At 36.2% G+C, this 23,946-nt stretch overlaps 2 protein-coding genes and 1 non-coding gene across 4 annotated transcripts in view; 1 reads left to right on the top strand and 2 right to left on the bottom strand.

Moving 5' to 3' along the window:
• The window catches only part of NCAPG (non-SMC condensin I complex subunit G), an 80,542-nt gene extending 69,067 nt beyond the window's left edge, over positions 1 to 11,475 (bottom strand). The window contains exons 1-3 of the mRNA XM_077136496.1: positions 11,157 to 11,475; positions 6,911 to 7,111; positions 6,170 to 6,398 (exon numbers count right to left, since the gene is read on the bottom strand). Of these exons, the coding sequence (XP_076992611.1) occupies positions 6,170 to 6,398; positions 6,911 to 7,111; positions 11,157 to 11,267 (541 nt within the window). The 5' untranslated portion in view covers positions 11,268 to 11,475. The remainder of the gene's footprint in view (positions 1 to 6,169; positions 6,399 to 6,910; positions 7,112 to 11,156) is intronic.
• LOC143663761 (U6 spliceosomal RNA) lies at positions 10,374 to 10,480 on the bottom strand. The gene has a single exon (XR_013166146.1). It is a non-coding gene; the product is annotated as a U6 spliceosomal RNA (small nuclear RNA).
• Positions 11,447 to 21,434, top strand: DCAF16 (DDB1 and CUL4 associated factor 16). Of its 2 annotated transcripts, none has more exons than XM_077136498.1 (2): positions 11,447 to 11,713; positions 18,368 to 21,434. In XM_077136498.1, exon 2 carries the CDS (start codon positions 18,973 to 18,975, stop codon positions 19,621 to 19,623), a length of 651 nt encoding a protein of 216 aa, XP_076992613.1. In that variant the 5' UTR covers positions 11,447 to 11,713; positions 18,368 to 18,972; the 3' UTR covers positions 19,624 to 21,434. The 2 variants fall into 2 exon arrangements, with proteins under 2 accessions (XP_076992613.1, XP_076992612.1); XM_077136497.1 differs by having other exon boundaries at positions 11,448 to 11,713; positions 18,383 to 21,434.
• Positions 21,435 to 23,946: the final 2,512 nt, after the last annotated feature.

Raw genomic sequence — 23,946 nt, 5'->3', positions numbered from 1 at the left:
GAGCTGCAAACTAGCAACTTATTAAATTCCCCTTTTTAAAAGACATTCCATTTCTGGTATATTGCATTCTGGCAGCTAGTGAACTGGAACATAATTTTACTGTTATAGTCCATTGTTCACAATAGGGTTCATTATTTGTATTGTATAATCCTATGTTTGCTTTTTAATTTTTATTCGAGTAACATATATACAACTTTTAATTTCCCCATTTAACCACATTCATATATATAATTTATTAACGCTAATTACATTCACAAAGGTTGTGCTACCATCATCAACTGAAACTTACCACCAATGCAAGTAGAAACTGTGTCCAATTCAAGGATTAACTCTCCATTCTCTAACCCCAACTCAGGCTCTGTAACCTGTACTCCAGACTCTGACTTTGTGAGTTTCCTTATTCTAATTATTTCATGTCAGTGAGGTCATACACTGTCCTTTCGTGTCTGGCTTATTTCACTCAACATGATGTCTTCAAGGTTCATTCATGTTTCATATGTCATAACTTTATTCCTTTCTAGAGCTGAATGATATTCCACTGTTGGTACATACTACGTATCTTGCTTATCCAGTCACTGGCTGATGGACATTTGGGTTGCTTCTGTCTTTCAGCAACCATGAACAATGCCTCCTTCTGTGAATACTGGCATGCAAATATCTGCTGGAATTCCTGCTTTCAATTCTTTGAGGTATATACCTAGAAGTAGCATTGCCAGGCTATATGGTAATCTTAAACTCAAATTTCTGAGTTTACTTGCCAAACTGTATTCCACAGCGACTGAACCATTTTACATTGAATTGGGATGTTTTATAAAGAAGTAGTTTTGTAAGAAATTTAAATCTTTAAAATTTACTGTACCTCACATTTCAGTAGTTTCCAATTATTGTGTTCTCTTCAGAATTATATTTTGTACAATAAATACAAGTTTTAGTCACTAAAAAAAAAAAGAAAGAAAACAGGGGCCTACATTGTAAGCTCTTATAGCAGTCACATTTAGCCTGGAATGGTAATTATTATTTCTGGATTTTGAGAGGCTCTTTTATATATGCATAACCTGGTATGTAGAGAGAAGAATGAAGCCAATCAGGTGGGGATTAAGGTAATTCAGAATACACGGGTAAGGAAAACATTGTCTGTATTTTGGAACCTCACCTACTCTTTAAGGCTTATTTTGAGACCAAAGGAAGAAAGGTTTCTTTCGTCCAGAAACTAAATTTTCTGCAGCATATAATCTAACTCAATCTGTCTGGATAGCTCATTTAAACAATAGAAACACAGGGAACCCAGAATAAGAATGAGGTCCTTTAATCCTGTATAGCTTAATGTAATCAAAAAGTATTGGCAAAGCCCCTTGAGGGTTGGGAGGAAAAATATGGAACTATTAAACTTTACCACCAGGAAACCCCCTGATATTGTATCAAACATTAGGGACACCCAAATCAATAGGCCAAGCCCTTGACCTTGAGGCTTGCACTTGTAAAGCTTATGTATGTAGCAGAGAAGCTTAGCCTACCCATAGGTATGCCTAAAAGTTACTTCTGAAGGACCTCTTTTGTTACTCAGATGTGGCCTCACTCTCTCTAAGCCCAACTCTGCAAGTGAAATCATTGCCCTCCCCGCAGTGGCACATGACATCAAGGAGTGGATGCCTCCCTGGTGGCGTGGGAGATGATTCCCTGAGATGAGTCTGGCCCTGGCGCCATGGGATCAACAATTCCATCCTGACCAAAGTGGGAAAGAAGTGTAACATATAAATTATCAGTGGCTAAGCAAGTTCAAATACAAGAGGCTATTCTGGAGGTCACTCTTATGCAAGCTTCAGTTAGACATTGCTACCTATCATAACTTGCCAAATCCCAACCGAAACCATTCCAACCAATCCTAAAGAACATCTAGGCCAATACAGAAGATTCTACAAAGGTTCCATGCACTATGGTAACTTTCCAAAAATCTATAACCTCCAGATGGGTCCGTGGACAATACAAGTCTTGAAACCTAAAGGGGCCAGCCTCTCCAGAACATCAGCTAGATCCACCTCTGTACCCTATATTACTGATAGCCCCTTCCACATGAAAATGTCAGTATGGGCATAGTTCAAATATCCCTAAAGAGTGGGAGAAAGATCAAAGGTGATGGTGGACTTACACAGACAAGGTAGGGTTGAACAAACAAGTATGACTCCTGAATCATTATATTGATATTTCTTTTCATCTCTAGTATCTTAGAGCAGCTAGAAGTAAAAACCAAAAATTGTGGAATTGTAACCCATACCAAACTCGGAAATCTGCTCTACAACTAATTGTAGTGTTGTATTTTAAAATTTATTGCTTGTTTGTATATTTTTCACAAAAAAAGAAAAAAGTCAACTGTGATGATAAAAAATATATATATTCCTTCCAGCTTCCAATGTTCTGTAGCAGCTAAAAGGAAAAATCAGAGATGATGGTATGGTATCTCATGATAAACTCTGGGATCTGTCCTGTAACTACTTGTTGAAGCATGCTTTGAAAATGACTGCTTTTTTCTTTCTTTGCTTTGTATATATATTATACAATAAAAAAAGTTTTAAAAAAAACTGTAAAAGATAAAAACTCTGATTAAACATATAACTGAAAATGATTTGGTTAAAACTAAGATAAATCAATATACAAGGTAAAAAGAAAAACAATAATAATATTGCCTGTATTTTTAAAGCTTTAATTTTTGTGTGAGACAAAAAGAAAAATGCTTATTTTGTCCAAAATTTAACTTTTCTATAGCATGCCAATTTAATCTGTCAAGTCAGTTTATTTAGACAACCTAATTCAGCTTTATTTGCTATAGAACTCAGAAAAAGGAACAAAATCTTAATATTCTGTACAAGTTAATGGTATACTATGATGCACTTTAGAGTATTTTGGACAGAAATGAAAAAGTATTTGCATATGCCTTGAGGGACTGGTAAAAACAGAACTATTAAACTTCTCCATCTGGGGAATTCCTGACATTTTCTTAAGAAAGAGGGGCTCCTGATTTAATAAGCCAAGGCCTCAATTTTGAGGCTTGCCCTTATGAAACTTATTTCTGTAATAGCAAACTGAACCTACTTATAATTAGTTCCTAAGAGTCATCTCCAGAGAACCTCCGCTGTTGCTCCAATGTGGTTTCTCTCTAAGCCAAACTCCGACCCTTCCCCCTACATGGGACATAATTTCCAGGGGTGTAAACTTGTCCTTGGCATCATGGAACATAACTGGCTGTGGCATCATGAAACAACTACCAATGATGAGCCTGGCACTGGCACCATGGATTAGCTGACTTAAAGGAGAAAAAGAAACAGTTTCAATAGCTAAGAGATTTCAATTTGAGTCAAGAGGTCATTCTGGAGGTTACTCTTATGCAAGTTTCAGCCAGATAGTGCAAACAGCCACAATATGGCAAACGCCAACCAACAGTACTCCTAGAAACCCTGCAAGATATCTTGGACTCTCTAACATTTACTTATTAATTTTGATTTTCAGAGACTTGAAACCTCCAAAGTGTCCCAATGCCAGAAGAACCAGACTCTCCAAAAACAACCAGTTTCATCATTTCATCCCTCTGCCTCTTAATGACAACACCCTTTTCCAGCCCTGAAGCAGTTAGAAGAGTTGTCACCCAGATACCCCTTAAAATTGAGAGACAGCTATCAAAAGAGAGGGAGGGATTGTAACTGAGAAATTAGGATTTAAAGGATGAGTTTTGATTACTGAATCAATATATAGATATTCCTTTTTGCTTTCTGGTATATTGAAGCACACAGAGGAAAATACCTTACCTTTCTAAATTGTAATCCAGGCGCTTAGATCTCTGACAATGATTGTATAGCTTTCATCTTCTGCCCTATGATTGTAAAAACCTTGTGACTAACCTCCATTTGTACCCATAATGCTCGAAAATCAGATGACCTCTAATTAGATCATCTGGGGCCACTATGCTCATACTCCTAAAATCTGCCCATCTTTAATTCTATAAAACTATCAGAATTACTGTAGTTCAGGGACACAGATTTTGGGCTGATAGGCCATCTGATCTGCTTCATTCCTAGCAATAAACTTTTTCTCTCTTTGAAAAAAAAAGAAAAGACACCTAAAATTCATATAACCAAAAGATTTCTTTACAGAATAAACCCCAGTAAGTCAATAAGACAACTCAATAGAAAAATGGGCAAAACACTTGAAGAGGCATTATAGAAACAAAACCTACTTGGCCACTTAAATATATGAAAAAAATATACCACTAGACTGGCAAAAATCTGACCATACCAAATATTGGACATGACTTGGATCAATGAAAACTTATACACTGTGAATGAGTATATTAATTAGTACACTCACTTCGTAAAACACTTCTACAACACCTAAAAAAGCTGAAGCAACACATTTACCAGAAAGTTCACCACTAAGTACACACTCTGAAAAAATTTCTTCTTTGTGTGATACTGATCCATGTCATTGAGTATAGCTCAATGTTTACATTTCTATGTAGTTTTACATAGAAGATTACATTTCTATGTAGTTTTCCATCTCAATCTGTCTAAATTTCTCTCAAATATGTATCATAATATATGTGTCTCTTCTACAGTTGATAGATATTATTTCCAGTTTGGGAGCTGTTATATACATTCTCGAACATTTCTTCTAAAGGACATATGTACTCATTTTCTTTAGGGTAAACTTATGCTTAACTTGAGTAGGTGTTATCAAACTGCTTTACAGTTGAACCAATTTATGAATTTACATTCCTAGCAGCAATGTCGGAGACTTCCAGTCACTCCATATCCTCATCACACTTGATACTGTCAGTCCTTTTCATTTGATAGGTGGCTGGTGACATATCATGGTAATTTTAATTTGTAGATCCCTGATTACTAATAATTCTGAGCACCTTTTCATATAAACTTAATAGCCACTTTACCTTCCTCTTTTGTGAAATGCGCATTTTAATACTTGCCCATTAAAAAATTAGATTGTCTTCCTTATTGATTTGTAGGAGCTCTTTTTATTTCTGCACCAAAAATTACACTTAAATTTTCAGTTTTGAAACTATTAGAATGAAACAAAATATTAACTGGGTCTAGAATATGCATTATCAGTTTAGCTATCCGGCCCATAGTAAGTTGAAAGATGTATACTGAAGCTACAGCAACCTTTTCCAGAACAGCCTACGTTGCTGGTTTCCTTCAGATAAGGCTCTGTATTTCAAACTATTTAATTGAGAATCTGATTATTTTGATTATTTGATACCTTAGAATATATTTATTCAATAAAGGTTAATGAATGATCTAAGTATGATCTCACAGTAAATTTTTTCTCACTTAAAAAATTTTTTTTTCATTTTCACAAACACTTCCCCTCTACCAATAACCTCTAATCTGCTTTCTGTCTCTGTGAATTTGCTATTTCTAGTCATCTCTTATAAGCAATATCATACAATCTTTATTGTATACGTCATATTCCACTGAGCATGTTTTCAAATTTCTTCCATGTTGTGCCATGTCTCATAACTTCGGTATTTCTTGGGGCTAAATAATATTCCATTGTGTGTATGTAACTATATTTTGTTTATTCAGTCATTTATTTAAGGACACTTGGGTTATCTCCAGCTTTTGACTATTATGAATGATGCTCCTATACACACTGGTGTGCAACAGGTTTGTGACCCAGTTTTCACTCTTAGAAAAACTCTTAAGCATGTGTACCCAAAACTAGAAGGTCCATCAACATTTGAAATAAACTATTAAATTCATACACTAGAATACTACAATACAGTAAAAAAATTAAATGTACCTACAGGGATGAATATTAGAATGATTCATATAGTATCTGGGATAGAGTATAATAGGTAAAACTTGTTCTTTAGGTATATACACAAAGGTAGAAAATTATAATCATTAACCCAAAATTCAGAAAAGTAGTTACCTCTAAGGGAGAATGAAAGGGAGAAGGATGGGATACCTGGAAGGCTTCAAAGGTACTTATGACATCCTATTTTTTAAGCTGAGCAGTGGCTACTTGGGTATTTTATTCTTTTATTTGAATTTGTACATGTTACTTATACTCTTCCATATACTTAAATAATAGAAAAATTTTAATACTGAGAATTTAACAAAAACAAAAATGAAAATAAGGTTCAATAAGCTACACATACCATTAACCACTGGACAGTCATCATCTTTTGGATCCTGAAGTCGTGAAAGAGCCAGAACTGCCTGTATCCTCACATTTGGAATTTTATCTTTCAATCTAATAAGCATGGCTTCATTAATTTTATCAAACAAATCATCATCAATCTGGGCATTTTCTGGCATACTCCCCAAGAGCTTATTTATGAGTTGGCACACTCTAAATCTGACTGCATTGCTGTTTGCTTCATGAGACTGAAACAGAAAACAAATTGAGATTTATTCAGTCACATACCATTCTAAATAATCACATACCACTTGAATTTCTCTCTATTCAGAATTCAAGAAATTACAATGCTAAATCATTCCTTGCAAAGAAATAATAATGTTATCTTGAGAATCACAGGCACACTTAATATACATTTTATATAATCTCAAAATAAATAGCCTGAAATAAGGATATGCTAAATTAAAAAAGCATATTTCTTTGTACAAGTTCTTACTTTCCAACCAAAATAGAAAACTCATTGAAAGAAATGCATATGAAAACCAGTTTAGGGACCATTAAAAAATCTAATGCTGCAGTTATTTTAAAAGTCCACCTTTTTACATTAGTATTTCAAATATTTCCTATAAAAATGTACTTATTCATAGACACTTTCTCAACCACCAGATATTTCATTCTTTAAAATATACAAACTCCCATACTCCTTTTATATCCAAAATTTCCACAATACCTCCCCCTAAAGTGTTAGTTTTTATAATACCTTTAAGAGGAAAGTAAACAAATAATTTAAAATGCCACCATCTTCCTCTTCATCATCTTCCATCTCTGACTGGTGAAATGAAGTAACAAATTTTGCTGCAAATTCTATTACCCTCTCCACAGCTGGTTCACGTTTATACACCACCATAGCATATTTAAGGTAATGAATGAACTCCTCATGGAAAACTGTTTTATTATCCATCTGAAAGAAAAAAGAAACCCTTCATAAACTATACAGATAAAATTTTTTATTTCCAATCTTAAGACTGCTAAAAACATTAACCATAATTTAGACAAATGAAAATCTTTATTTGCTAACTCTCAAATTATCCACACCAGCAAAGGGGAAATAAATTTGCACAAATTTCTCTCCAGGCTATAATTTACTTTCCCAGGGAGCAACATGAATTTGACAGTAAAAGGATTCCTTTGATTTTTGTTTCCAATATTCCTGAATTTTCATATTCCTTTGGTATCAGTTTAGTAAAAACAGGATTCTTCATTGAACAAGCCAAAATTAACACTTGCCTTTATATTTCTTATATTTGGTCCTCCCCATCAAACAGCAATTACTTTTTTTTTATTGTTAGATGAATGTTATTTATCCGCCTTATTTTTATATACATTAAATTGAAATCCCATATTGTCATTATTCATCCTTTTGATACAGGCAGTATTATTGCTACCTTATTTCTCTTTTTTTAATAAACTTGCTTTATTAGGAAAGTTGTAGGTTTAAAGAAAAATGCAGTTTCCATACAACCCTACTCACACACACAGTTTTCCCTATTATTATAAGTTTGCATTACTGTGAAAACTGTTATAATTGATGAAAGAGCACTATTATAATTGTACCATTAACTACAGTCCATAGTTTACATAAGTTTAGTTTATATTAGTTTTTAAAAAAAAAAATTATTATAGTAACATATCTAAAACAAAATTTCCCTTTCAGCCATTCAAATATATAATCCAGTGCTATTAATTATATTCATAATGTTGTTCTAACATAACAACTATCCATTACCAAGACTTTTTCCATTACCCCAAACCTCTGTATCAATTAAGCACTAACATCCCATTATCTACACCAACCCCAGCTCCTGATAGCCTGTGTTCTAGTTTCTGACTCTGTGAATTCTCTTATTCTAACTATTTTATATCAGTGAGATCAACAGTATCTGTCCTTTTGTGTTTGGTCTATACCATTCAACGTGAGGCCTTCAAGGTTCATCCATGTTGTCACATGTAGCAGAATCTTTTTTTATGGCTGAATATTCCACTTAATATATATACTATGTTTTCATTGGTTGACGGACACTTGGGTTGCTTCCATATTTCAGCAGTTGTGAATAATGTCTCTATGAACATCAGTGTGCAAGTATCTGAGTCACTGCTTTAGACTTTTTGGGTATGTAACTGGAAGCGGGATTGTCAGGTTATATAGTAACTCTATACTTAACTTTCTGAGGATCAAACTGACTTCCACAATGGCTATCCCATTTTACATTCCCTCCAACTGAAGAAGAGTTTTGATTTCTCCATAGTCTCCCCAACACTTATTATTTCCTATTTTTTTCAGTCGTAGTCATTTTGTTAAGTGTGAAATGGCATCCATTGAGGTTTTGGTTCTCTGATGGCTAATGATGTTGAGCATCTTTTCATGTACTCTTTGACCATTTGTATACTTTGGACAAATGCCTATTCAAGTCTTTTGCCCATTTTTAAATTGGGTTGTTTGTCTTTTTGTTGAGTTAAAGGAGTTCTTTAAAAACTCAAGATGTTAAACCCTTATTAGATATATGGATTCCAAACATTTTCTCCTATTGAGTAGGTCATCTTTTCACACTTATGATGAAGTCCTTTGATGCACAAGAGGTTTTTTTTGTTTTTTGTTTTGTTTTGTGTTTTACTTTTTTACTGAATGTTTTATTTGTGAATATGCTCTTAAAAATACATTTAACTGTCATATTAAAAAAGTTCACATATAATACAATACCAAAGCCAAAACCAAATCCTACAATACACTAACAAAGTATATGTGGTCAGAAATTTCATGAAATATATTTGAGGATGTGTTTTCTTTCCTTCTATTTCACTAAAATGTGCTTTTGAGAGGCCATCGGGCAATATATATATACTAAAATAAGCCATATTATTCAATTCAGATAGGATTTCACACATTAATAACAAACGTTTTGACAAAGTACAAAAAGTGCATCTTTTCATTTTCCATCTTCATACAATGTTACTGTTTCGTTTTTCATACCTTTTAAAAAATAGCCAAATATTTAAGCATGTATATCTGTATTTTTTCGTAGTGGTTTGTGACTTTTTTACTTTTTTGTGGAAAATAACATAAATACAAAAAAGCAATAAATTTCAAAGCACACTGCAACAATTAGCTGTGCAACAGATTTCAGAGTTTGGTATGGGTTACAATTCCACAATTTTAGGTTTTACTTCTAGCTTCTATAAGACATTGGAGATGAAAAGAAATATCAATATAATAATTCAGCTATCATACTCATTTGTTAAACCCTACCTTCTCTATATAATTCCAACATCGCCTTTGATCTCTCTCCCACTCTTTAGGAGTATTTGGGCTATGCCCATTCTAAATTTATCATGTTGGAAGGGGCTGTTGAAAATATGGGAGGAGATCAAACTAGTTGATGTTCTGGAGAGGTTGGCCCCTCTGTGTTTCAGGACTTATCTGGTCCAGGAAACCATCTGGAGTTTGTAAGTTTCTGGAAAGTTACCCTAGTGTGTGGAACCTTTGTAAAATCTTATTTAACACCCTAAGTGTTCTTTAGGCTTGGCAGGAATGGTTTCGGTTGGGGTTTATCAAGCTATGATAGGTAGCAATGGCTAATTGACGCTTAAGAGTGACCTCCAGAGTATTCTCTCTCTACTCTATCTGAACTCTCTCAGCCACTGATACCTTACTTGTTATACTTCTTTTCCCCCTTTGGCCAGGATGGCATTGTTGATCCCAAAGAACACAAGTTTTGAATTTTGATGATGTCTCATTTATCCTTTTTTTTTTTCTTTTTTGGTATAAGGTCTAAGAAACCATTGCCTAACATGAGGTCCTGAAGATGTTTTCCTATGTTTTCTACTACAGGTTTTATAGCTTTAGTTCTCATATTTAGATCTTTGATCCACTATGAGTTAACATTTGTCTATGGTGTGAGGTAAGGGACCACCATCATTCTTTCGTATATCGATGTCCAGCACCACTTGCTGAAGAGACTTATCTTACCCCAATGAGTGGACTTGGCACTCTCATCAAAAATCAACTGACCACAGATGTGAGGATTTACTTCTGAACTCTGAAAACAATTTCATTGGTCTTTATGTCTGTCCCTGTGCAGGTACTATGCTATTTTGATTACATAGTTTCGTAACAAGGTCTTTTTTTAAACTGTGAAAAATAACAAATACAGAAATGCAATAAATTTCAAACTACGAAAAACTTCACGAATTTGTGTGTCATCCTTGAGCAGGGTCCATGTTAATCTTCTATGTATCGGCCCCATTGTAGTATATGTGCTGCCTAAGCGAGTACAGCAGCCTCTCTTTTTGACATTAATTTTTCATGCTCTCTTATATCGTTAGACCTTGCTATTTTTACTAACAATTTTTCTTGAAACTTAAGATTATTTATTTTCACAAAAACCATTGTCCTATTCTTCCCATGGCTCCCCTCTAAACAAAGCAAAAACAAAAGCAAACTAGGAAGCGACTAGTTACAATGACTAATTTGATATTTGGTGAATAAATTCAATATAACTGTGGGGATGAAGATGGAATTAACTTGGGGGACGGAGGTTTTTCTGCTGTGGTCGGTGACCGGCGGTGACCGGAGGGACTGCAACTGCTCAGCGACTGCATTCAGGATCCCCTCTGCAGCTCAACACTTAGCGCCTGGTCGCCTCGGTGCTTTTAACCCCCAAGCACTCCCACGAGTGGCGGAGTATTACAAAGAAGCACAGGAGGGACCCTGTATGGACCGCTTCCGGGCTTCGGGGTCCTCCTGACCTGGGCTCACGGCTGACGCCTCCGTACCTCAGTTCCCTCTCAAGCGGGTCGAAAAGGTTACGCCAGCTCCTGAGGCCCCCAGCACCGAGCAGGCACTCAATATGTGCAAGGAGCGGCGGCGGAGGTAACGGAGAAGGCGAAGGGTAGCCGCGGAGGGCTCTGGGAGGACGAGGGGTGACCGTGGAGGGGCCGGCCGTCCTTACCGCGTGGTAGGTGCGACTCAGCGCTACCACCAGTTTCGCTGGGTTCTGATGCGGCTGCTGGGCCAGATGAAAGGCCTCCTTGATCGGCAACAGCTTTTTCTCGGCTCCCATGGCGCCGGGTCCCAGCCGGGAGCAGACCTCCGCTGCTACCGCAAAGCCGCAGACTCAGCGACTCGAAGCTGAGCTCTTCTCAGCCTCTGGTAGCCAGCGTCGAAACGTTCAGGGCGTGGTTACCGCCAGAGTTCAAATAAATCCCGCGGGCCGGGGAAAATATCGCGAGCCTGTGGCAAGAGCGTCAGGAAGCGTAAGCGGGAAAAGAGGGATCCCACACACACCCCGCCCTCCCACCAAACAACCTCCCCGCGCGCGTCGGTTTAACGCATGCGCGCAGGTCCATCGAGGCGTTTTCTGGGTGGAAGTGCCTTTTCATAGGAGCAGGGGGCGTTGGTTCCGCTGGGAGTGGCGTAGGCCGGGTGCGAGAGCCGAGTGGTTCTGCGGAAGGCGCGACGTAAGGTTGGCAGCATTAGGTCGGCTTGGGTCGTGCGGCTGGGCTTGAGGTGAGCAGGAAGAGCACTCCATGCATGGGAACTGGGAGGCGGGGGCCGTCAGCTGAGGGGCACAAGCCCGGCTTCTGCTGAGGGGGGTCGATCCCAGAAGGAGTATGTTTCGGGCTACGTCGAGGAGGGAAAGGCAGGGCCTCCTGGCTGGGCAACGTCCAGCATCCAGCATCGACTGAAAAGCACTCCCGGGTGTGGTGAGGGAAGCGTCCCGAGGTCTCCTAACCGAGATGGGCTGGAGTCCTTTTAAGGCCTTAAGTCCTCGCTGGAGGTGGGCGGTCTGGGGGTCTGCAGGGAAGCGAGGCCGTCTGGGGACCGCTGCGAGGAGACTTAACGGGTTTAATTTAACGACAGCTCATTCTAAATGTAGCTACTTTTGAGGACTAATTTACCAACACACACATTAACGACAATGCATCGAACAAAGCAGAGCACAGAAGAAGTTTTTTATGATAGTGGTTAAGATAAAGGAATTTGAAATGCTTTAAGCAGGAACTAAGTCTTGAAATATTTTTTTATTTTAAGTGGAATGTATGAGGTAGACGAAAACGAAACTCACTCTACCTACCGCCGGCCAAAGAAATAGAACATTGGAAAGCCCCCTTTAACTTTCTTTTAATGAATTACCTTCCCTCCGCAGATGTAACGGCTTTTTAAAATTTAGTGTTAATCTTTGCCGTACAATTTTTATGTATTAACGACATATGGGTAAATTCCTGAATAATTATTTTGTGTTGTTTTGCATGTTTTAACATTACGTGAATCGTGTGCGTTTTCAATCGGTATTTTTCGAGGTTCTAAGCAGGTTACTTCATTTGATCATAACAGACAGCTCCTGTAACTTCTACCTCTTTTTAAGATGGGGAAACCGGGGCACAAACTGAGTGATTCATTCATCCATTGTATGGCTTCATATCCCTAATTCCTGAAATACTGTAGGTATTCACATGTTAAGGGAATGAACGTGGTAGCATTTGAGTTCATCTTTTGAAATTATCCGAATGTCTAATTTCTGAAAAGGCAAGAAGGCTATTCCCGGTTAAGCAGCTAGAGCAAAAGGGTAAGGGTCCAAGAGTGCATAGACTATCCTGAGAGTTATTTGTGATCTCACTACAGCGAACATGTAGAATGCTGGAAAGCTATAATGAAAGAGAAACCTAGAAAGGGCATCAATTTTTTTCACTTAGAATATACAAAATATTATCAGTTCAACATGTCATCAATATAAATTATTAATAAGATAATTTGCATTCTTTTTTCATGCTAACTCTTCAAAATTGGGTATTATTTTACACTTAGCCTCCCTATCATTTCCCACTAGCCGCCTTTCACGTGCTTAGAACACACACGTACAAAGTGGCCACAATATTGGACAGCGTAGAACTTTGCCATACTTTGGGAACCTCTGTGTAAGTCATTTGTTCTTAATATAAAGTCAACTGGATTTCAAAACCTTAGAATAAACTGATGTATGGGGTCTGTTTTTCTTATTTTGTGGTCTTTAATTCCTCACCTTGTTTTATGCTTGGATACCTGCTGTCTTTGTTGCTATGTCTGTGACGTTTCTGACAAGATTATTTCCTCTACTGTATTTTATTTGGATACCACACCAAAAATTTCTTATCATGGTCAGTTAATGAGGGATAAGAGGCATCTGGCCACCAGAGGTCAGCCTAGTTTCATTTTGATTAGCTTTTTTTTTTTTAATTATTATTACCATATGTTTTTGTTCAGTATTTGTTAACATTATAATTCCGTAAAATTTAAAGAGATACTAATCTAAATTTAATCATAGTCTCCCTGCCTTTAAGTTTATACACTTCCTGACTTTGGTTCTAATGCTGTGGGAAAAAAGACCAAATAGTATCCACTATAGGATTAAACTCATAGTTGGCAGAAGTCTTTTCCTACACTTGGTAAAGTAAGTTCAGTTGAAGTGATAGCAAAAACTAAAAAATATGGATAGTAGTAAGGATAGTCAAAAAACATGGAAGCATATAGAATAGGGGTGAAAAATTAAGTATGTAGAATGTGGAGGAAAACTAGTGAGCTCCCTCTAGAAATTACATATGCCTTCAAACTGACTTTCTTATCGCTGTAAAAAAAAACGATGAGCTGTGAGTAACAGGAACTGTAACCATCTGTGGAAAGAATCTTGTTGAAAACAGTAAAAATCTAAGAGGACAACAGTTCAAAGCCAACAGCTGTTCCTGTCTGAATTAATAAAATACTTTATATAATTTGGGAATTTTTGTCTTCCTGGGGAAAAAGAACAAAACATGTTTGTGTAGTTGTCACAATTCTTCATCATTCTCTCCTTGATACTTTCAAATACATTGACTGGTTCCTACTTTACGCTAGGAACTGAAATAGATAAAAAGAATTGTGGAAGCCAGAGAAATATTCATTAGAGAAAAATTACTGATCCGCAGTCATTTCATGTGACCTTATTAGTACAACTCAGTGTATTTGAAACTGGACATTATTACTGACTTTGAATTTGGAAATCACACCTACGGGATGGAATAAATGAGATGGTGATGATTCATTTTTTTGCTTTTTTTCATTTTAGAACTATGCCTTTAAAATCCATCTTTATTGTTGTGTGTACTTCTTAAGTGCTTCTTTCACATTTTGCTTGTTCTCTCTTCCAGTGATGGATACCCAAAATACTTCCAACTCTTCCCTAACAAATAAAGCTTCAGTGTCTATCCCCACACTTGTTGGTCTTATGGAGAATTTCTTTAGTATATATCCAGAAGTAGAACTGCTGGATCATGAGAGTGCAAGTAGTAAATTTGACTAAGTACTACCAGATTGCTCTCTAGGTTGCAGTGCTGGTTCTTATATTCTCACTAATACTTAGCATTATCCAGCTTTCTAATTTTTACCTAACTAATAACATGTGATATCTCTTACTCATCATATGGTTAATGGCCTTTGGATTTTCTCTTCTGTAAATTGGATATTATTATCCTTTGCCCATTTTTTATTATTGAGATTGCTACCTTTTTCTTACTGATTTTTAGTTAACTTTGTTCTTAATGTCTTTAATGTGATCCAGAAATGATTAATTTTGATATGATTGAATTTCTCATTTTGGTTTTATGCTTTATGCTTTTTAAGAAGTCTTTCCCTTGCCTTAAGTGACAAAGATATTGTCCTATATTATATTCTATTAACTATGTAGTTTTATCATTCCTGTTTAGGTCTTTATTCCATCATGAGTCATGTGGCATGATGTAGGTAGCCAGTTTTCTTTTTCTCCATATAGTGAGACAGTTTTAACAATATTATATACGAAATACATCCATTTCTTCTTGATTTATGTGCCAACTTTATTATATTCTACATTCCCAAATTATATATGGCTCTGTTTCTGAGCTCTGTTCTGTTCCATTTGCTTTTCTGTCTGTTCTTACACTAATTCCACCTTGTTTTAATTTCTGTGGCTTTGTAATATGCCTTCATAGCTTATAGGTCAAGAACCCCCTGAACTCTTATGTTTGTCCAATTTCTTTGGCTATTTTTGATCATTTTTTTCTTTCCATATAAATTTTAGATTATAAATTTCCTTAAAGTTTTGTTTGGGATTGTTTTGAATTTGTAGATTGATTTGAAGAAAGTTGACATTTATAATTTTAAGTTGCCCCATGCAGGAGCCCAGAATATTGCTGTCTTAAGTCATCTTCTAACCTTTATTAGAGTTTTCTGTTTTTCTTCATGAAGAGTTTGTAATTCCTAGATCCTTTATAGGTTTAATTTCTACCCCCAGCCCCCATTGTGAATGGTACTTATATAAAATATTTTCTAGTTAGTATTGCTTGTATAGAAGTTAAGAGTACCTGGATTCATGTCTTGGCTGCATCACTTACTAGATGTACAACCTTGGACAAGTAACTTAATCCCCATTTAAAACAAGGGGGGCAGCAAAAGTACCTACTTTGTAGGGTTGTTAGAAGAATTTTAAATGCATTCATATTTGTAAAGTTCCAAAAATAGTACCTGGAAAATAATAAGTGCTATATAAGTAATTAAATTAATAGATATTCATAGATTGGTAACAGATCCCGGATCCTTGTTTTACTCTTTTAGTAGCTCTGACTGTTTATATGTTGATTATATTTGTTTGTTTTTTTAATATGATCATATCACCTGTAAATTAATAGTTTTCGCACCTCTTCCAGTTTTTGCTTCTCTTATTTCTTCTGTTTTTGTAACACTGAGAGACCTGTCAGTGTTATGTGATGGTATCAGTCATCATGGCAACATTATCTAATTTCATTCTTAAAGAGAATATATATAGTTTCTTATTTAGGATAATGTTTTCTGAAATACAAGTTGAAGAAGTTACTTTCTATTCCTAATTTATTAAGAATTTGTGTTTATTTTGTTTTTCCATCAAAATAAGTTGACCACAAACCAAGAAAGGTTAAATATACACACCTGGTAAAATTATCTTGTTCTTCTCCTTTAGTCTGTTACTCTGGTGACCTATATTTATAAATTTTATGAAATTGAGGTATTCTTGCTTTCCTTAGATAAGCCCTACTTGATTATAACTTTTTTTTAATACACTGTTGGATTCTGTTAAGTAATATTTTGTTTAGGATTTTTGTAAGTGAAATGAGCCTATACTTTTCTCATTTTATTCTTCTCTAGATTTGGAATTAATATTGTCTTATAAAATAGGCTGGTCTGGGCGGGCCGCGGTGGCTCAGTGGGCAAAGTGCTTGCCTGCTATGCCGGAGGACCTCGGTTCGATTCCCGGCCCCAGCCCATGTAACAAAAACGGAAAAACAAAATACAATAAAACAAGAAAATGTTTAAAGATGTTTCCCTTTCTTCCTTCCTTCCTTCCTTCTCTCTGTCTTTCCTTTAAAAAAAAAAAAAAAAAAATAGGCTGGTCTGTTTTTATTCTTTTCTGTTTTCTGGAATAGCTTACATAGGATAGGAATTAATTTCCTTGACAGTTTACTGGAACTCACTTGTAAAACCATCTGGGCCTGGTCACTCTAATAGGAAGTCACTGAATACCTGTTCTGTTTCTTTAGTATTTGCTAGTCTGTTCTAGTCAAGTTAGCTATTTCCACTGCACAAATTTTAGTATTTTATATTCTTCTGGAATTTAGCCATTTCTCTAAGAGTGCACATTTTTTAGCATATAGCTCTCAGTTTTTAAATTTTTATGCTTTTTTTTGTTATTTTTAAATTCCTTCCTTGATAAGGCTTACTGCTTTTGTCTTATTGACATCTTCAGAGAACCATTTTTTAGTTTAATCCTCTATAACATTCCTTTATACTCCCGTTTCATTCATTTCTGCCTTTATTATTTCCCTTCTGCTTGTCTTTTGCTGTTGCTCATTTTCCAGTATCTTGAATTGAATACTTAATTTGTAGATGTTTAGATTTTCTTATTTCCTGATCAGTATTCAAAGCTATGAATTTCTCCAAGAACTGGTTTGGCGAGGTCCCACAAATTTTGCCTTATAGGGTTTATATTATTACTCAGTTCTAATATATTTCTTAATATCCTTTGTGATTTCCATTTTAACCAATGTGTTAATCTCCAAACATGGAATTATTATTAACTAACCTTTAACATCTACTTTTATTGCATTTTAGTCTGAGAATACAGTCTTTGGAATTTAATCGTATCTTATGACCTAATAAATGACCTCTTTTTGCATGCTCAAAAAGAATATCTGTTCTGTTTGGTATAGAGTTTTGTATATATACCATATAAATGTTTTTCAGGCTTCTCATATTCCTGTTTATTTTTTGTTTGAGCTCTCCATTTCTGTGAGATTTGTTTTAAAATCTCAGTTCTGTCAAGTTGTTAGTTGGTAAATTTTGAGGGTGTATTTTCAGATTCATGTATGTTCATGATAGGTTTATTTTTATTCCCTTTACCAGTACTTAACATCCATTTTTGTCCCTTATGATATTTTTTGCCTTGAATTATTTTTTTGTTGGATTGCTAGCCCAGCTTTATTTTGGTCCATAGTGGCCTGGTATATATTTTGTACATTCTTTTATTTTTGACCTTTCTGTGTCTTTGTTTTAAAGTGTCTCTTGTGGTGGCATATTGTTGAATCTTGTTTTTGTTTTTAATCTAGCCTATCTGCCTTTTAAACGACTTTAACCTATTTATATTTTTTTGTAATTGCTACTATGTTAAGATTTATACCTGCCATCTTCTCTCATACCTGTAGAGTATGATCAAATACTACAACCCTTGTGGTCTTACCAAGAGTTCTGGCAGCTCTACAACCAGAGCAGGGCCCTTAAAACTAATCCCAACAAGCACACTGAAAGGTAAAAAAAAAAAAAAAATTACCTTTAATAGATCTCTGTTGATAATTTTGGGCATTATGGATCTGACTTCGTTTTAACTATGAAGTTCTTACCCAGACATTTACTTCTGCAGACTGGCCCAAATACATGCCAACAAAGGATTAAAGTAGTCCCAGATTCTCCCTTGTAATTTTGTGACTTTAAGGACCATTCACAACAAAAAAATAGGCAAAAGCCTATAAAATAGATGAGAAGCCTGTTGGACTTATTGCTCAGCATCCATGCTCTCAGATGCCCTAAAGTTAGATGGACAATAATATCACCCAACGCTTTCAGGCTTTAATGTCATGTCTGTAGTCTTATCTTTCACAGGTTAAGGCTACCTTTCCAGATAGTCAACAACTAAATCACCAGCTTCTAAGAGCATTTGAACCACCTGTGGAAAACTTCGGATCTTTGCACGCTAGATGCTCTTGCCAACTCATCCTGCCATCCCCCTGTACAAAAGTTGCTGTACCAGCGGACAATAAAGTGGAGCGCAAAACTTCTTTTTGTTACCAAGTAGATCACTGTCAACAAAACAGAGTGTACATAGTGCCTCTTCACAATATTATTACCACTTGATATCACTCTAAGAAAATCAGCTTTGCCTAGATGGGGAACCCTTCTTGTGTAGCCAGAATTTGAAGGACCTATGCCACTGGTAAGTGACTTAACACTTTTACACACTGAACTGGTCCTGAGAACTGAGATGTCCTCTTTGTAAATGAAGAATATACAGCATTATCTTGAAGAACTGCACAATGTTATAGACCAGAGGTATACTGTGTGTGATAATGGACTGAGAGACAGACAAACTAATCTCTTTGAAAAGATTTATAATCCTGTTTCTCTTTACGAGTAGTGCTCAGTGTTTTGCTTACTTAGATTGTTACCTTTTTCTGGTTCCTTATTCTATTCTAATGGGTCCCAGAAATCCATCTCCTCATCCCCTGTCAGAATCAGAAAGTGAGGAAGATGAAAATGCTAACTACCAAAGTGAGAGTTCTGGGGAAGAATGGGATTCCTCTGAAGAAGAGGATCCTGTGGTGCCCAACTTAACACCTCTTGAAAGTCTTGCCTGGCAGGTTAAGTGCCTTTTAAAATATTCTACAACTTGGAAACCTTTAAATCCTAATTCCTGGTTATATCATGCTAAACTCTTGGATTCAAGCACACCAGTCCATATACTTCGAGAAATAGGCCTAAGACTCTCCCATTGCTCCCATTGTGTACCCAAACTAGAGCCAATTCCTGAATGGCCCCCCCTGGCCTCTTGTGGAGTCCCACCTTTTGAAAAGCCACTTATAAGCCCTGGTCGGCTCTCTAGAGATCATGCCACTCTAAATGGAGCACTGCAGTTTGCCACCAGGCAGTTAGGTAGAACTTTAAGTAGAGCCACCCCCATACCTGAATACCTAAAGCAGATCCCTAATTCTTGTGTTTCTGGTTGTTGCTGTGGCTGGCTAACTAAAACAGTTAAGGAAACAACTCGCACTGAACCCATCAACACTACTTACTCCTATACCGACTTCCAAAAGGCAGTCAACAAACTCCTAACTGCATCACTATAAAGGTCCACCATTTGCTGTACCTTTCAGAGCTAATTGAGAAAAGAGTACAAAGTTCATCATTACAGCCCCAGTTGAGAAACTAAGGTCTTTGCAATCAAACTATCACCCTCTGACAAGCCAGATTTACAGAGTACTAAATATATATATACCTAAGGGCCTCAGTTCATCTATAGAAAATGTACATTTTGGGTATCCCCTTTGACAGATGTTGTGGGGAAAATGAGCTTCAGTGGAGAATTACTTATAAGGGACTATATTACAGAAGATCTAAATTGACTGTTTTCTACCCCAGTTCTTCCCCCTAATTTATTCTACCTATCTGAATGGACTCTTAATTATATAGCCAGTTATTAATGGGAAGAAAAAGGTAAGCCATCACCTCTTTTGTCACCCAAACTTCAGAACAGCCACTGTGGAAATTCAGCCACCCACAATAAAACCTTTCAGAACACACTTTTTGCTCCAACATGGTTGGATTAAATTGAACAACTGGACAAAGAAAAATGGTGAGAAAGTGGTAGGTATATGGATTCTCTCCCAGCTTATAAATAGATAAGCTTACATATGTCACCCTTTAGGGTCTCCTATTTGGAAGTTGGGGAAGGGTACAGTTTCAAACTAGCCTGTACTTCTCCAGACTTACTGTGGTGGTACCTGCAATTACAGCATGAACATTCAATGTCATAGGCTCCCACTAGAGTGTTTCCAGCTGAATTGATATATAAGATTGTCCCTTGGGATGAAACAGACAACTATTCTATAGGGAGCGTGTCCTGCATCTTGGCACCCACACTTTTGTCAAGGGCAAATCAAACACATTTCAAACAACCAATGGGATAGGATTAAGAGCATTTATGCTTCCAGTATTAGCCTCTAATGGATTAAAATATTTCATCCGTATACTCTTTCCTGGAACAGAATTTACGCACTTTTCACATCCATTGCAAACTTTTCAGGAACTTTTTTAACTTTAAAGAACCTCACCATAAAAAATAGCCTAATAAAATAAGAGTTTTAGAAGCATGGTTTTCCTAAGTAGATTAGCTTTAGAGTTTCTCCTCACTGACGAGGGAAGAGTATGTGCCCTTGTAAATGAATCTTGGGATGTTTATGTAGATAAATCAAAACATAGAAATCATCATAAACGTGAGACCATTAAATATTTTCACATACCCTACAATAAAGAGTGAAACCTATGTGTGGTCCTGCTTGACTGGATGTCTAAAAAGAATCAGAAAACATTGTTAAAGGTATATCATGTGTTGTCTTCCTTATTTTAGTTTTGATTTTTCCTGTTCTCCATAATTAAGTGTTGAATGCAGTGTTTAATCAGAAAGATTGAAAAGTAATGAAATCATAAATTCTCTAAACGTATAGCAACTTTAAAGAGAGAGAAGAATGTTTATAACCTAATGATTATTTCTGCTGAGGGCTTAGTTGTCCTGTCTTAAGGAAAATGTTAGGAATTGCTGTAGCTAGAAAAAATATTTGTTAGTGGAAAATTACTGACCTCTGAACTGTATCACACTGTTAGTGTAACTGAATGTATCGAAATCGAACTGTTCTTATGTAACTGTTCTGTGAAATGGTTTTATAAATATTACAAAAACGTGATTTGTTTTTTAAGGGGAATGGAGGATATAAGGAGTAGGTCTTGAAAATTAAAATACATTGATGTTTATGGAACCATAATATGATTTTCTGTGTATGGGTATAAAAGTGCCTTGCTTATAAACTCATTTTGCTATTTCCTCCAAAAGGAATCCTGTCCGCAGCTTTGCAGCTGAATAAACCAACAGCTTTGTACACGCTGAACAGAGTTGGTCCTTTGTCTTCAAGTGAAATAGATACTGTTTGCTTAAGGTGTATTCAACAGTCATTAATTTCATAGAGTTAATAAAGTATATCTATTATAGATATATTGTCTCATAGGAGGTAACTTTGCAGCTCTAGAGAACACTAGAGAATAAACACACTTGAGGAGGAAAATGTCAGATATTCAGTCAAGACCCCAGTTTGAACTCATTTGTTTATGTATTTAAAGTAATCCTAGGTTGCTTAGAATGGAAGGTATCTGAATGAGCCTTAAGCCTTCTTTTTTGTATATCATGAACTTAGGTGGGAGGTGAATTTTGCCACTTTCACGTTCTTCCTACATAGGCTTCTGGTTAAATGCAGTCACTGTAATTAGGAGAAAGGGACAGATTTCTCCTCTATTTATAGAAATATTTAGCAAAGGAATAAGGAATCGGTATTTCTAAACCAGTGGACATGAACAAATTATTTAAAGGTACTATTCTCTCAAAACTGTTAGGCAGCCTTTTTTGTTTCTTTAAGTAGCCCAGACACCTGAGTCCAGAAAACCATAATCAAGTCTTTTAACTGCATCTACATCCTACAAAAAGGGAAAACTGAAGCGTGGCAGGAGGAGGGCAGGGTCAGATTCCCTCTAGGGGATTTTCCTGGGACACTCCTATCACATATCTCCATCTGAAAAAAGTCTGTTAGGATGAAAAGAATGTTTTAATATTAGAGTAGATAAGACTGTTAGAAGTCATTTTGGCTGTTTTTTTTACACACTGATACATAAATTCTCTTATATCTTTAATTAATGGTTTTCTACTTTTGACTCCAGTGTTAGAGAAATCAGTATCTTGGAGCAGCCCATTAGTTTTAAATTTCTCTTATTGAAGTTTATCATTAACCCAGTAATAGTGTGCCTACTGAAGTCCAGGTACTAGAAATACAAAATTAAATAAGATACTACACATCTTAGTTTTAAAATATATTGAACCAATATGCATTACCCCAAAACTTTTGACTGTTAATGCAATTTCTGCTTGCTGAGGTTACACTAAAGTCCAAATCCTAATCCTTACACTGAACCTTCAAATTTGAAAGGTGCATATAGTAGAGGATCATATTAAAGAATGGGAGAACCTTCCAGGTGTAGTGGAGATTCGTATGTAGGGCACATTCCAATAACTAAAGTCTGCAGAGATAGTCATTCAAGGGAGTAAGTAAAATATATGAATATATTGTATACAGATTTAAATTGCATATTCTAAATTCAGGAGGCAATCCAGATTCAAAGATCTGGATCAGGTGTGCTTTGTTCATATGTCTATGAAAAGCCCCCCAGATCCAGATAACTTCTCAAGACTTCATGAGACCATGTTATGCAGCTTGCTGGCAATGAGCAATTTCCATTGAAAATGGGGTGAGCTACCTTAGCCAGTACTCTGTGCCAACTTGCATTTATCAGAAGGAAAATCTATATTCTATCTTTGCCAGTGTTTTGTTTATTTTTTTAACATGGGCAGGCGAGAACTCTGCCTGCTGAGCCACCATGGCCCACCCTATCTTTGCCAATTTGCAAAGTTTAATTAGTGGGTACATGTTTCAGTATGATCATTTTGTACAGTCTGGCATGTTCTTCCTTTCAATTGGTGGCAGCAGTGGGATTACATTCTAAAGGTTTTGGAAGTGAGACTAAGAAAATGGAAAAGCTGAGGATGTCACAATTACCTGACACTTGACAGCTACCCACAGTGCATGTGAGCTGTGAGAGTTGGCCAACTCTTCTCAGTTATGCAAAATGAATGCCTGGATTTAAAAAAAAAAAAGAAAGAAAAGAAAATAACAGTGACAACAGTACCATGGTTGTTTCTTCTAAAAAGGTTGAACAGCAAGCTTGACTTGAAACATTATAGGAAAAAAATTTGAAATCAACATCAGTTCCATAGAGATGGTTGAGAGCATTAGGCTCAGTAACAGGAATTGTTCAGGAGTATCAGAGAATGTGCCCATATGCATGATAGCATGCAGTTGTGAAGTCGTTTAAAAATGTAGCGACAATTTTGAGGATCACAAAACAGTGAGTTGACAGGTTAATTGGGGGAATAGGTGTTCCCGACACAGTTATGAAATGTGAAATGATGTGGTATGGTATGATATAATAATGTGATATGAAAATTCCTGGGATCAGAGAAGTTATACTCTTGCTTACAGAAGGACCTAACAATAATCAACTAAACAGGCTCATGATCCAAATCAGCCTGACTTGGAATAAAACTGAGCTTCTGTATATATGGACATCAGGCTGGTGAGAAAATCAATTTCAACAAAAGCCAGATGAGACAAGATTAAAATGAGGGTTGGGTTGAAGGTAGTAAATTAAGGGCTAATAGTATCTCCCTTTTTGAAGAAAATTATGGGTTTACTGCTAAGCCCCTGCTTAATGCTACCCTTCCTTCCATGTTCAGTTAGTGACCTCATGCCCAATAAAACTCATGTTTTACAACACATTAGGGAATGGTCCAG

The sequence above is a fragment of the Tamandua tetradactyla genome, chromosome 19 (genome assembly GCF_023851605.1).
Source record: "Tamandua tetradactyla isolate mTamTet1 chromosome 19, mTamTet1.pri, whole genome shotgun sequence".
In the NCBI taxonomy this organism is placed as follows: domain Eukaryota; kingdom Metazoa; phylum Chordata; class Mammalia; order Pilosa; family Myrmecophagidae; genus Tamandua; species Tamandua tetradactyla.
Note: the sequence above shows the minus strand (reverse complement) of the source record. Positions and strands in the feature narration are given on the sequence as shown.